This window comes from Eulemur rufifrons, chromosome 24 (assembly GCF_041146395.1).
Source record: "Eulemur rufifrons isolate Redbay chromosome 24, OSU_ERuf_1, whole genome shotgun sequence".
Lineage (NCBI taxonomy): Eukaryota > Metazoa > Chordata > Mammalia > Primates > Lemuridae > Eulemur > Eulemur rufifrons.
In genome coordinates, this window is record NC_091006.1 from 34249561 (window position 1) to 34263286 (window position 13726).

At 42.9% G+C, this 13726-nt stretch overlaps 1 protein-coding gene across 4 annotated transcripts in view; it reads left to right on the top strand.

The window, feature by feature from the left end:
- Positions 1 to 13726, top strand: part of CORIN (corin, serine peptidase) — a 198119-nt gene that overhangs the window by 166550 nt on the left and 17843 nt on the right. For all 4 annotated transcript variants that reach the window (XR_011231390.1, XR_011231388.1, XR_011231389.1 and 1 more), the window contains exons 17-19: positions 2611 to 2727; positions 5059 to 5114; positions 5268 to 5442. Coding sequence is in view for 1 of the 4 variants with exons in the window: in XM_069457572.1 (XP_069313673.1) it covers positions 2611 to 2727; positions 5059 to 5114; positions 5268 to 5442 (348 nt within the window). In the remaining 3 variants the exon portion in view is untranslated. The remainder of the gene's footprint in view (positions 1 to 2610; positions 2728 to 5058; positions 5115 to 5267; positions 5443 to 13726) is intronic.

Genomic DNA, 13726 nt, shown 5'->3' on the forward strand with positions numbered 1-13726 from the left:
GCAGTGATTTTCCCATCCGGCAGCAGTGCAAATCCTGTGCTGAATTGTCCCCCTCGTGGACGTTCCTTGTTGTCCTAGGAGTACCTGACTTAAGAATGACTTGATTTAGCAAGAAAATCTAAAGTTGATCTTCCTTTGGCCTTTTGCCAGCAAAACGGCTGGGTTTGGGAGGTCCGTATGGTAGTTCTGTTGCAGACAGGAGTTCTCAGGGTGCAGGTATAAGAGGGAACCACTGACTCGTACGTGTGGCCTCTGACTTTATGCTCTCCCTCCCACTCTGCCTCTGCATACAGCACTTCTGGAGTTGAGAGAAAGCCAGACTTTCATTTTGGTCAAGGAAAAGAAAAATTCTTATTTTGTAGTGGGTTTTGAAGTGTCTTCAATACTCTAACAGCTCATGAAAGTGTTTACATAAATTTAATCTTGTGCAACTCTTCTTTATAGTGTGGCTAGGGTTTATGACATTTGTTTTAAAATCAATAATGTCATTCATTACTAAATAGTGTTTTTTTTGGTTTTTGTTTTGAGACAAGGTCTTGCTGTGTAGCCCAGGCTAGAGTGCAGTGGCATCATCATAGCTCACAGCAGCCTCAAATTCCTGGGCCCAAGTGATCCTCCTGCTTCAGCCTCCCGAGTAGCTGGGACTACAGGTACTTGCCACCATGCCCGGCTAATTTTTCTGCTTTTTGTAGAGACAGGGTCTTGCTCTTGCTCAGGCTGGTCTCGAACTCCTGGCCTCAAGTAATCCTCCCTCCTTGGCTTCCCAGAGTGCTAGGATTACAGGCGTGTCTGTTTTGTTTTTAATCTTTGGTTCTTACTCTATCATCAAGTGTTCTCTTTGCAGGGTTCTTACTTATCTTTTTAAAAGTATCAGAGTCCAGGGAGGTTTTTGTTCCTTTTATTTTCTATTATGTGGTTATAATAGTTTAATAATTAATAATCAGATGAAATGATAATTTTTCTTTCAATGCCACTGAATCTAACTTTTCTTCCCTTCCTCTCCACCGATTCTTTTTTTTTTTTTTTTTTTGCAAAAAAATGACATCCAATTATTAAAACCGCAAGTCACTAAGCAGACAAACTTGGTGCTACCAGAGCTTCAATATTTTCAAGTTAATCTGAACCCTCAGTGGTGTTTGGCATTTTTCAAAGTTATCTTTTATGTGTTGAACTCTTCCGTAAGGGATTAAGTAATTCCACATACACATCACGTTCCTCATAGTCACGTTCCGTGCTGCTCCCCCATCTGTCACCAGAGAAGCTCACCTCGCATTTGAAAAGAAAAGTCGAGGCTGCCTGTCTGATGTGAATCCTCTGCGAACTGCTCTCCCCATCTCCAGCTCCAGCAAAGGGCCTGCTTCCTTCTCACTCATTCCCTTCCAGTTTCAGAAGAAGCCTCCTGCCTCCTGGCTAAAATTAACCCCTCTAACTCTTCTCCCCTTGATAACATCAGGTGACTATGTTTTTATTTAAATTAAAAATCCAAAAGGCTTTACTTTTCAAATATGGATTGCCTAAGGAAAGAACCAGCTATTGCATGAATAATAAAATATTTATATAAAAACCTAAATACTGGCCGGCACGGTGGCTCACGCCTGTAATCCTAGCATTCCGGGAGGCCAAGGTGGGAGGATCACTTGAGGTCAGGAGTTCAAGACCAACCTGAGCAAGATTGAGACCCCATCTGTACTAAAAACAGAAAAATTAGCCAGGTGTGGTGGCGCATGCCTGTAGTCCCAGCTACTCTGGAGACTGAGGCAGGAGGATCACTTGAGTCCAGGAGTTTGAGGTTGCTGTGAGCGAGGCTGACGCCATGGCACTCTAGCCCGGGCAACAGAGCGAGACTCTGTCTCAAAAAAACAAAACAAAACAAAACAAAAACACCTACATATTTTTGAAGCCTAAGGTTTTCAATCTTGGGTACAGTGTAACCATATTTATTTGAATGATCAAATGAGAGACATACACAGGAAAGTATTGATGGAGATTGAGTGAGAACATATAGACAAAGAGCAAAATAATGTTGTCTAACTCCTGTCTCTCTTTTCAGAGTTCTCCTTAATTTTGAGTGTGTAAAGATTTTGCAATACATTGCAAAAGTTCCAGTTACAACTTTTATATTGTCTAAATAGACACTAAATGGCCATTGATTCTCCTTGTTACTTATTCTATTTTAAGGTATTGCTATATTGCATGATTACAGTGGGCAAGAAAAGAGGAGAAAAAAACCCAGTTAGATAAATTTTATTTTACTTGTGATCTCTGCTTAAAGTTGTTCTTGCGTTTAGGCGCTGAAACTTTTACATTGTATGCGTTGGAATTCTAACGCCTCATGAAGTTCAAATACATGTCAGCAGAAAGGATGACTAAAGCAGCTGTAACAATGTGGATCTTTATTGCCTCTGTATACTTTTAGTAATTTCCTCTCTTGCTAATCACATTCCATGGCAAAACTCTCCTAAATCAAATTCTCTTCTTGAAATACTGATTTATACCTTAATGCTTCTTTTTTTTAAAAAAGAGAATGAATGCTAAATAATAATAATGCCTGTTCCCCCGTTCAAAGATCATTGCACTTTGAATATTTATCTGGCCTTTGCTTTCTATCAGAGAACCGTCTGTGACCGAATGGGTACCGGCGCAGGGGGAAGACCCGCAGTGGCTGACGTTGCGCTCCAGCTGGGAGAGCCTCACGGGGACCACTCTGCAGGCGCTGCTGGTAAACCGGTAAAAATCCTTTCGTGAGAGCTATGCAGTCGGAGTGCAGAGCAAGGGTTTATGATCTGAGCCTTTCTTCCATTTTTCCATTTTTAACTTAACATAATCCAATTTGCCACATCAGTAAAACGCTTCCATAGACGGGCTCTTGGCCTTTACATTGCAACATGGGTTTTGTTTCTAGACAAAAGATCGTTTTTCAGATCCTATTTGAAAGAAACTCTTATGTCTGCATTTCCTACCGATGCCACATGGGACTAGTTAACAGAGGAATTGTAATGGTAACTAATAAAACGTGGAGAGTCTGAGCAAAGAATAGACACAAAATGAAATTATAATCAACTCCTGGCCTTGAAAGGACACTTGGGTTTCCCCTAAGAACATCATGGCGTCTTCAGCAGGGTTGCCTCCGTTGCCTGCGGGTGGGGTGTAGGAAAAAGGTCCATTGAGAGGATTAACAACTTACTGGGTTCTTACTACATTATAGGCACATAGCTAGGTAGTCTCACAGATGCTGATCATTTACTTCTCCCAGTTAACTTGTGAACTATGGATAATTATCCAGTTGTTACTGCTGAGGAAATGAAGGTTTAGAATATTTAAATAACTTGCTCAAGGCTCACAGCCCACAGATGGTGACAGTGTCTGAACTCAAACTAAATTTATCCTACTCCAAAGCTTATAATAAGTGCTACCACCTTTTAAGAATTTTAAAGAAAAAGCAAAAATGCACTATTTCCCCTTAAAATGTCTTGACATTTTCTTCATAGGCCAAACACTGCAGTCAAATTGCTGAAGATTTCCCAGCTGAAGTATTTCTTCCAAAACAATGATCTGACTCTTTCAACAGTGTAATTTATTTCCCCAAACTGGGAATTCTAGGAAAGCCCTTTCAGGCACAATAAATGAATAAATAAGTAACTCATTCTAAATGGAAAGTTGGTAGACCTAGTTCTAGTCCTGACTTACTAATTAGATGTATAATCTTATATAACCACAGTTTCCAATAAGGCATTGGGATGAATAGTCTTTGATTACTTTTCCTATTTCTAAAAGCTATAATTTCTAAAAGCTACAAATAACAACTAAGTATTGAGTATCTCCTCTGTGCCAGGCTCAGTGTTAGGCTCTGAGGCGTGTAGATGTGAATGAGGGGAAACAAAGGCCCTGATCTCAAGGGACACACCTTGTGTGGGTGAACAGAGAGATTAAAAGTTAGTAAACAAAAGTAATTTTAGATATTGGGAAGTGCTACAAAGAAATTAAGACTAATGAGGTGGAGAGTACGGAGGAGACAGGATTTTAGACTGTGGGAAGGTACAAAGCAAATGAGCTTTTCCTGTATTATATAATTTATTGTATACAAAGAATTATACATGCCCCCATGCAAATTTAGCAATAAATTAAAATGCAATACATCTTCAAAAAGGAATGTGGAAATGACATATTTAGGGATTTTTTTTTTATCTGAGAGATCTAGGATTCTAAGCACATCACGGTATTTTTTTAAAGTCCCAAGGTGTTTTTGTTTTTCCTTTGTCCTTTGCATTGTGAATAAGCGTTTCATGGTTGGAAGAGAACTTAGTGATTGAAATTTAACCTACCCCAGTTGTACAACCACGTTGAGAGATCCTCAAACACGGCCCATGTTCTTGTCTTTAGAGTTTCAGAAAATTCTTCTCTTCCTGAACCCGCACTTCCTGTAAGCTTTACTTACTGGTTCTGATCATGCCATCTGGAGTGACAGGACATAAATTGAAGTCCCCTATCCTCCTGTCAGCTGCTCATATTTCCACAGTTGAACCTTGCCAGTCTTGGTAAGACTCTTTTCCAGGCTAGATACTCCATTCCTTTATTTGTTCTTCACACTTTTGAAGTAATATTTTATTCCTCAGACTGTTTCTCAGCTTGTTTGGGGCACACAGCCTCCCGGTGAACATCAAAATCTGACATCCTCCCTCTCACTGTGGACTCTAAGGAGCATCCTAATCTGCGCCCCTTGGGAACCAGAGTCGGGGTCGACATTGCGGGGGTCCCATAAGCCAAAACCATGTGGGAACCTTTGCTACAAGTGTCTTTCCCATAAATAAGAAATTACATTAAAGTGATATTAAATAAACTAAAAAACAAAAATAAAAGTGCATACCTTCCACATACCCCTGCCCTCAGTGTGCTAGCTGACCACGCCGCAGCCTTGAGAATTCCTGCCCCGAACGTCATTGTCACTCAACGAACGGGACCTCCGGTAGCAGCTGAACCTATGTCTCGCTTTTCACTGGTAAAGTGTTTGAAGTGAGCAGTAAATTTGTGACTTAATATTCTACCATTGTATGTTTCCAGATCTAGGCAGTCTTGTCAGAGCAGAAGTCAGATTTCTCTTCTGTGCAATAAACAAGGTGAGAGAATTCGAGGCAGAGCGATGGGATATGAGCTTAATGTAACCAGATGGGCTAAGGGGGAAAATGATCATTTGTGCTTGACAGCAAAGAGCTAAGCCTGTAGCTGGGTTGGGTGTCGAGTCACAGAGCGTGTCTTCCGCTCCTCGGTAGACTGTGGGCGCCGCCCTGCTGCCCGGATGAACAAGAGGATCCTCGGGGGCCGGACGAGCCGTCCCGGACGGTGGCCGTGGCAGTGTTCCCTGCAGAGCGAGCCCAGTGGCCACATCTGTGGCTGTGTCCTCATCGCCAAGAGATGGGTTCTGACCGTTGCTCACTGCTTCGAGGGGTGAGTTGCACCTTTTCTTTTTTGCTTTGCCTGGATTTGATCGTTTTGTCCGTTGGGAATTCTCAGTGGCACATGTAACTTCTTGAAGCCCCTTCAGGGCAAAAGCCACAGCTGATCTATTTCCCAGGCCTTTATCCTCCTAGAATTTTCCACCCTTGGTGTTGTCATCTTATATATGTGCCGCTCATGTATTAGCAATGGATGCATATTGCTTATGGTTTAGGTCCTGAGGGAGGGAGGAGGAGGAGGAAGTTTAGAAGATTGACTCCCTAACTAATATTAGTCTCTTTTCTAGACCTTTTAAATATGTCACATAGGCTGGGCGCGGTGGCTCACGCCTGTAATCCTAGCACTCTGAGAGGCCAAGGTGGGTGGATTGTTTGAGCTCAGGGGTTCGAAACCAGCCTGAGCAAGAGTGAGACCCCATCTCTACTAAAAATAGAAAGAAATTATATTGACAGCTAAAAATACATATATAGAAAAAATTAGCCAGGCATGGTGGCGCATGCCTGTAGTCCCAGCTACCCGGGAGGCTGAGGCAGGAGGATCGCTTGAGCCCAGGAGTTTGAGGTTGCTGTGAGCTAGGCTGACGCCACGGCACTCTAGCTTGGGCAACAGAATGAGACTCTGTCTCAAAATAAATAAATAAATAAATAAGTCACATACATATGAATTTAAACGAAAGTGATTTATTTGGAGGCTACAGTGAGGTTTGGATGTAAGAGCAACTGGTGAGTAGTTTGGGAGGCAGAGATAAAGGTATAATGTATGTATTATTCAAGGTATATATCCAGAGAGAGAGAGGGAGAGAGAGAGGAAGTTATTTTAAGGAACTGGCTGATGTGATTGTGGAGGGTTGGTGAGTCCAAAATCGCAGGGTAGGCCAGCAGGCCGGAGACTCAGGCTGGAGCTGCAGTGCCTCTGTCCGAGGGCCATCTGTCGGCAGAATTCCTTCTTGCTGGGGGGAGCTCAGTCTTTGTTCTCTTAGGATCTCCAGCTGAGTGCGTGAGACCCACCCGCTTTAGGGAGAGTCATCTGCTTTACTCAAAGTCCACTGATTTAAACATTTTTTATCCAAAAATACCTTGGCAGACGCATTATCCAGAATCATGTTTGACAAAGCATTTGGGCACCGTAGGCCTGTCAGATTGATCCATAAAATGGGCCATCACCATGTGCACAGAGACAGAAGACTAAGACGAAGGGGGAGCTTCCCCAAACCGGCAAACATCCCTGCAGAAGGTCCCCATCCCTTCTGGCTGTCTGTTGCCGTGTGATGTAGGAGCAGACAAAACAAAACAATAAAAAACACAGACACTTATTTTGCGCCTTGAAGATTCTGGGGATCAAATATTCAGACCGGACGTAGCTGGCCTGGTTTATCTCTCCCTGCAATGTCTGGGGCCTCAGCTGCACAATTCTAAGTCTAGGGGCATTCTGGAAGCATCTGAAGTCGGGCAGGCCATGCTGCCTGTGGGCGGGGGCCTTAGTTCCTGTCCACGTGGGACTCAGTTTACCATGGCTGGCATCCCCCAGAGTGAGCCTCCCAAAAAGGGAGCCAGGAGGAAGCTGTAGTACCTTTTTTGACCCGATCTCCAAAGCCACATAACGTCTCTCCTGCTATGTGGTTGGCCGGAGCCACCGTCAGCCACAAGCCCTCCATGATTCAAAGGGAAAGAACACAGTGCTGCTCTCTCGGCAGGGGGCCGTGCCAAAGGACTTGGTAGGTTGCAAAACCCACTATGCCACCCATTTTATTCTATATTTTAAAAAATAATTTTGCTTTATTTTAAAAATAACAGCAAAACTATAACATAAAAATAGCCCACTGTTCTATTATCTAAGTAAATTGATTCTTATTTGATCAGGTTGATTTCTAGAAAAAAAATGCAATTTTGTTTTTTGCCTGTTTACCTATTGTTTTTTCTCCGCTTTGCCATTTATTATGTGACCATGGGCCAGTTACCTTCTCTGGCTCCCGTTTCCTCATCTGTGCACTGAGGGGAACAAGAGCCCCTGCCTCCCGGTGCTGGGGTGGGCAGGAAGCGAGATGTCTGTGCAGAGGCTTAAGAACCAGGCCTGGCGTGAACCAGTGAGACTCCAGGAAAATTATTGTTAAAAGCGCACATCATGTATTTTCCTGTAGCATCATGGCATGAGTATTTTTTGCATTTTGCTAGCAGTTTGTATCTCCTCCCATACTTCCTCTCCTTTATTCTTTCATCATCCTCAAGGTAACCAGCCTGGTGAATGTTCTTCCACAGCTATGAACACATAACATTTTCACAGGGTGTCATTGTTTATTTTTTTACCATTTGGAATAACACTCTATACTTCCGTTTGTAAGTTGCTTTTCTCCTGTGGCAATATACCATGGGCATCTCTTCGAGTCAGTTGACGTAGCTCTAGCTTGTTCTTTTTGGAAGCTAAATGACATTCTATAATACACATTCACCATAAGTTTTATTATTATTCCTCAGTTGATGGACATCTGGATTAGTTCTAGTTTGCCGCAATAAACCCTCTTATACAAAGCTACTCACCTACTGGTACCCTTGTTTCCAGAGGAGAGAGTCCCACACACCCACTTAGATCCATATGGGGGTGACAGAGATTGCTACATGTTTTGTTCCCCGAGGTGCTAACCTAGTGCGTAGATGGACAACTAAACGAGTCATTAGAATACAGTGTGGAAAGGGACTATAAAATGGAAATGTGTATATCCAGTTACTTGATTGCTTTTTTGGGGAAAACAAAATATAAAAAAAATCAAACCGGTATGTCCTCTTGGGAACTTTTAATGTGTATGATGCAGAATGATTGGAAGAGTCTGCATAGTTTGTCAAGAGATACACTGCACTGTTATTGCTTTGGAAGGGGCCAGATGTTTCCAGATGTCTTTTCCAGTTCTGATTTGTACCTTCATGGTAAACAGAAGATGGTACCAGTGAGAGTGCATTCATCAGAGACGATGACCTAGATGAACCCAGCGGTTCTTTAAGGGAACAGACTGTATGTGCTGGTTCATCCAAGTTCATTGGCCACTCCTGTTGTTCTCACACGTGGTACCCGAGTTTCCTCTTTCACTGCAAGATCTGGGCAGTTCAGGAGAAATCTTGCAATAGAGAAGAAATATGTGTTTGTAATGAAAGACATGTATATGATATCAAAGGCCGTGGTGAAATTTCATGGAACACTTAATTGAACAAAACTGTCAAGAGGGGGCCTGGTCTGTCCATGAGAAGTTAGAAATTGCCCCACTTCAAACAAGCCTCTGTGTGAATGTGTGCTAATGACCCTCATTTTTTTTTACATCATCTCTAGTGGCCCCTCAGTCTTTTGGGAACTTTTAATTGTAAGCTGTGCTCTCTACTGGAGCCATGAATTGCTGCAACTAATGGGGTTTACCTCATATCCTGGCCCCGTACTTTGGCAAGGACTGGCGTGACCCGTTTGAAGGTCCGCTCAGCCTGTCTCTTTTACTTATGTTGGTGGAAAAAAAGGAAATTTTGTTTTGTTCTTCCATGGAGAGGTAGTTAAAAAAATCCCAAATGAGAATTAAAAACATGAGATATTAAGTTCACCAGATCAAGTCCCAATATGTCCTAATAACAATTCAACTGCCAAAGCTCGAAGGAAGAAAGTACTTTGACTTTCAGGGGTAATTTAACAAGAAATTTTCCTGCCTTCTTCCATCTCTGAAAGACTTAAGGATGAACTTCCTGGGCTGGCACACAACTGGTAATGGTCGGGGGCATCTAATTCCTCTCTAGGAAACCTGCGTGAAAACCTCACTTCCCACTACGTGAACCACAACCCTCAACCCTGCCGTGTCACTCCTGCCGATTCCCGCCACACCAGCTCTTAGTGCAATAAGATTTTTGGTTGCTTGTCTGTGTTTCCTTCCTCTCCTCCACCCAGTATCTCCGTCCATCTGTCTCCTTCTCACCTCCCTTCTTTCCCCAGCTACAGCTTCCCTGGGCTCTTCGCTTTTCAATCCTTTCTCCAGGACCTTCCACTTCTTCTTCCCCACATCTTTCTGCCAGACGTACCCGGCAGACCCCCACAGTGAGTGCCACATTGTCTAGCCCTATGACCACGCTCTTCAGAACCGGGGAGAACATCGGTGCAGACTGCCGCCATGCCTGAGCCCCACCATCATCTGGATCCTTAATACTGCTCAGTAATCTTTCCACCTATTTCTAGACAGCTCCCTCTCTCATTCTCCACAGAGCAAAATCATCATCCACCCGCCCTGATCGGACAGTGTTTAATACACTCAGAAAAGGAGGTGAGAGGTTTGGTCTGACCTTTTATCACGGAGCCCATGTTGTGCCGTTGTGGTTACCTCTTTGTCTTCTGGGAGCATAGGAGCTATGCTCGTCATTCAGTTTGTTTTCGTTCTATCTCCTTGAGGGCGTTGCTTTATTCCCATGGGTAGTAATGTCCACTAACACAGAACTTTTCCATTTTGGACCCGTACCTCCCCTGGTTTCCCAGCGTCACTGGAGGGTGAGCAAGTGTAGTTTTAAAAATTCCTAGGTGACTGTGGCCTGACCCATGCTCCCCACTGCCCTGTCCCCTAGGGAAGTACTATTTGTCACCTTCCCCTCTCCAGTGGAAAATGTCTCAGTCCAGGATGCAATGAGCAGTTTTCCTAAACGATGTGCCAATCCAGAAACTAGGAGCTTCCCTCTCGCCTGTAATTTTACCAGTTACTTGTTTCTTTCCGTTTTTCTACTGGATGCCGTCATCTCTTTCCCTTGTGTGACCCCCAATTCCAACAAATGTCTGCGTCTTTGGCCGCACATCCTGCGTTCCCTCGAGTTGTAGTGGAAGATGTGTCTCTGCTCCTATTTAAGGGCAACCATATCCCCTTTCATCTTTTCAAAGACTTTACTCCTAAAATCATCATTTCTACTTTGCATCAGCAATTTTTCCTTCTTTCCTGGGTCATTCTTTTCAAAAACCATGCCTTAATGTCACTAACTTAAACCCTCTTCCCTTGACTTCGTATCCCTCTTCCACCGTGGCTCCATCTGGGCTGGTCTGCACAGTAACTCTCCTAACAGAGCTTCCTACAGCCACTGTCTCTACTTCTCCACGTCCCTTATTCCCCTCCACCCACTCTGGCTGGGCTCTCGTCAAAGTCACTACAGAAATGGCACTTATGAAAGTCCCTAGTGACTCCCATCTTGCCAAATCCAATCAGGTGATTTCAGTTTCCAACTCACTGGAACCCTCCCCGGTATTTTATCATTACATCCTTCTTGAAATACTTTCGCCTGTCTTCTAGAACAGCAAAAAACATCCTTGTTCTCTTCTTATGTCAGTGACCCACCCTCTCTTCGTCTTTTTCAGCTCCTGCTTTTCTAGGCTACTGAATGCTTTAGTGCTCTACGATCCAATTCTGGGCTTTCTTATCTGTCTACAGTACTCACCCATCGAATCACGTGGTTTATAAACTTGTCCTAATTTGAACAAATATTCATATTTGAGTTTCTGACCATTGCTATGGTTTCCTGCCATTCTTTTATGATATACTTTCCAATTTCAAAGCTCTGTGATCCTTATGTGGTCACATTTACTCTTCAGCTGATTCTTCATTTTCCTACTTGACTGCAATTATTTGTGATGGTAGCATCAGAATTTGGCATTTAAACCCTCCCAACTGTATTGAGCTGTACTTGCTTTAAGAATCTCCGGGTATATTATCATAGCCGCCTTTTGTTCAACACATTCTGAAATCTGATTCTCAAAGGTCTAGGTCCAGGATGCATATTCGACTGTGCCCTTCTCTTGCTGTTTTTGAAACCTGGGCTAGCAGACTCGTTCACTTTCTGCAATTTTATCACTAATGGCTTGCTCCCCATCGCAGCTGGGGATGTGTTCAGGAAAGAGAACATACCTTCTTGCCATCTGCCACCTTATCACTCACCAGAGAGTCTCGCCCATCCTGCTGTGCTCCCCGCTGGGGTCAGCACCTAATTCCTGTGTGGATGCCTGGGGACCCTTCTTTTTGTTTCGGAGACATTTCGTAGTCAGCACGGGGTGCAGGGGTTGAAAGGACCAGCAATTGAGTCTGTTGTCATCACTCACTGTCCCTGGGGCTTTAGATGAGTCACCCCTGTGCCCTGAGTCACTGCTTTCTCACCTCTAAAACGGAGTAAGGATTCCTATCCACCTCTCACAGTTGGTGTGAGGATCATTTGATGTGAAGTGTGGAGAAACATTTGGAAAACTCTAGAGACTGCATACGAGTGAAGAATCCAGGCTGCCAATCTCATTGGCTTGTTGTAGACTTTTAAAAAAAATTGTAGCCAGCATTTAAAATTGTGTATACTTTGCATAAAATCCAGAACTTTGGCTTCTGTTGGGACAATTGGGAGGTCAGCTCACGCTGGGCATTCGAACATGACAGAAATTTTCTGGAAGCGGGAGGCAGATGGCCCCCAGGTTGGGCAGGGCTTGTGGTATGATCCCGTCTGTACTTACCCACCTCCCCCAGCTCCGTCACACGTTTGCTTTGCGATCACCCTGTTCTAAAGTGTGCCCACCTCGTCTGTTACAGATGCCAAGGACAGAGCACGATGTTAAAATAAGCAGGTCCTGAGATCCGTAGAACAGGAATGGTGCTGTAGTGTGAGACTTCACTACTTTGTGTAGATTCGATAACCTTCAAACTCTCTCCAAACCACCGCTTAGCTGTGCTATTTCTGGCGTGAGTTTTGTAAAACAGGGCAGTTTCTATCACAGGTGTTAATTAAAAATATTAACTTCTTTTTGCTAAAAAGAACAATATTAAATATAAGATATCAAAGCAAAGTCAGAAAGGTGAAAGGAGGAAAATTTTCTTTCCTAGGAAAAGATAAAGATAGAAAAATCTCTAAATTTGGCTAGCTAAATTAAGTGGAAATGTGACATTTTTGTGTTTAAAGTAGAGTTGAGTGTGGCAGTTTGCAAACTGAAGGGACTGGTCACGGCGTGCAGCAAGCTGGTGCCTGCTGTTTTGCGTCAATTCCTCTGGATGCCACAGTGCACCTGAGGGATGTGAGTGGCTGGGTTTTCTCTCTAGAGTTGCTAACTGAAGAATTGTAAGTTGAAATCATACTATCCCAATGTTATCTATAAGTATATTTATTATTAAAAAAATAATATAAATATGAAGCAAATTAGACCCTAAACGTGCATTTTAGGGAATGAAATAGTAATACTATCTATAGCAAGAATGAAAGAAGATACAGGTCTTCTCACATCTTCCTTCGCCATGGGTGGGTTATTCCCTGGTTTCCCCGACCTGCTGCCTCACTCCGGGAGCCTGAGGTTCTTTGCACCAACTTCTTTAAGGACGTGCCGGTTTTCCTTGCTGCTGCTTTGAAGTCTGATAGCCAAATGGGAAGCTGTCCTCCTTATGATGTCTTCCATAAAGCAGATTTTCAGGTGCTACATTTGGCTTTTATTTATTTATTTTTTTTGTACCAGAATTTAGTCCTTTTCACTAACCTAGCCATAGGATCCTAGTCTGTTCCCGTGAGTTTCTCCACTGGGTACTTTTGGGCTGTTACTAAACTCACGTGACATTCACATAGCCTGACATTGTCTGCCTTTTCTTTGCTTCCACCCAGAGACAGGTGGTCTCTGCCACTATTCCTGACTCATTCTTTCTCTGCATGTTGAATCTAGCAATATGCCATTTATGTGTACCTTCTTTCCCTCACCTACTGCTTTCAAACAATAGGTTGGGTTTTTTCCCTGATTTTTTGCCAGACTCGGGTGGGTGGGGGAGGAATTAAAAGAGACTTTATTTTTCATAATACTTATAATAAAAAGAAAAAAAGAACAAAATTATCACTGATTATAAAAAGTATGTGAATTTTTATGTGTAGTTGTTTTGTTCTGTTTTGTTGCCTTTGATGGACATTAACGCCATAAGGACAATAGCTTATGTAGCAAGAGATTACCAGATACAAGTGAATGTTTAGCCATTTCATTGATGCTTATTTTTTTAATCATTAGAATTACATTAACCCCAGTACAGTAATTAAGTCTGGAATTTTGAGGGTATTTCATTTTGTTGCAAATAATTTGGAACGTTCAACAGTTTGAAATACTGCCTGTGATTTCAGTAGATGGATGATGTTTGTCACAGCCCACACTTGTTAACTCTCTCAAACAAAGAAGCTATTGAAAAGACAGAAATCTGAAATAAAGTGTTGCTTAAGATGTCTTAAGCAATAGAACCTAATGTGCACATTGAATTCCTCAAATGGTCATGCATGTATTC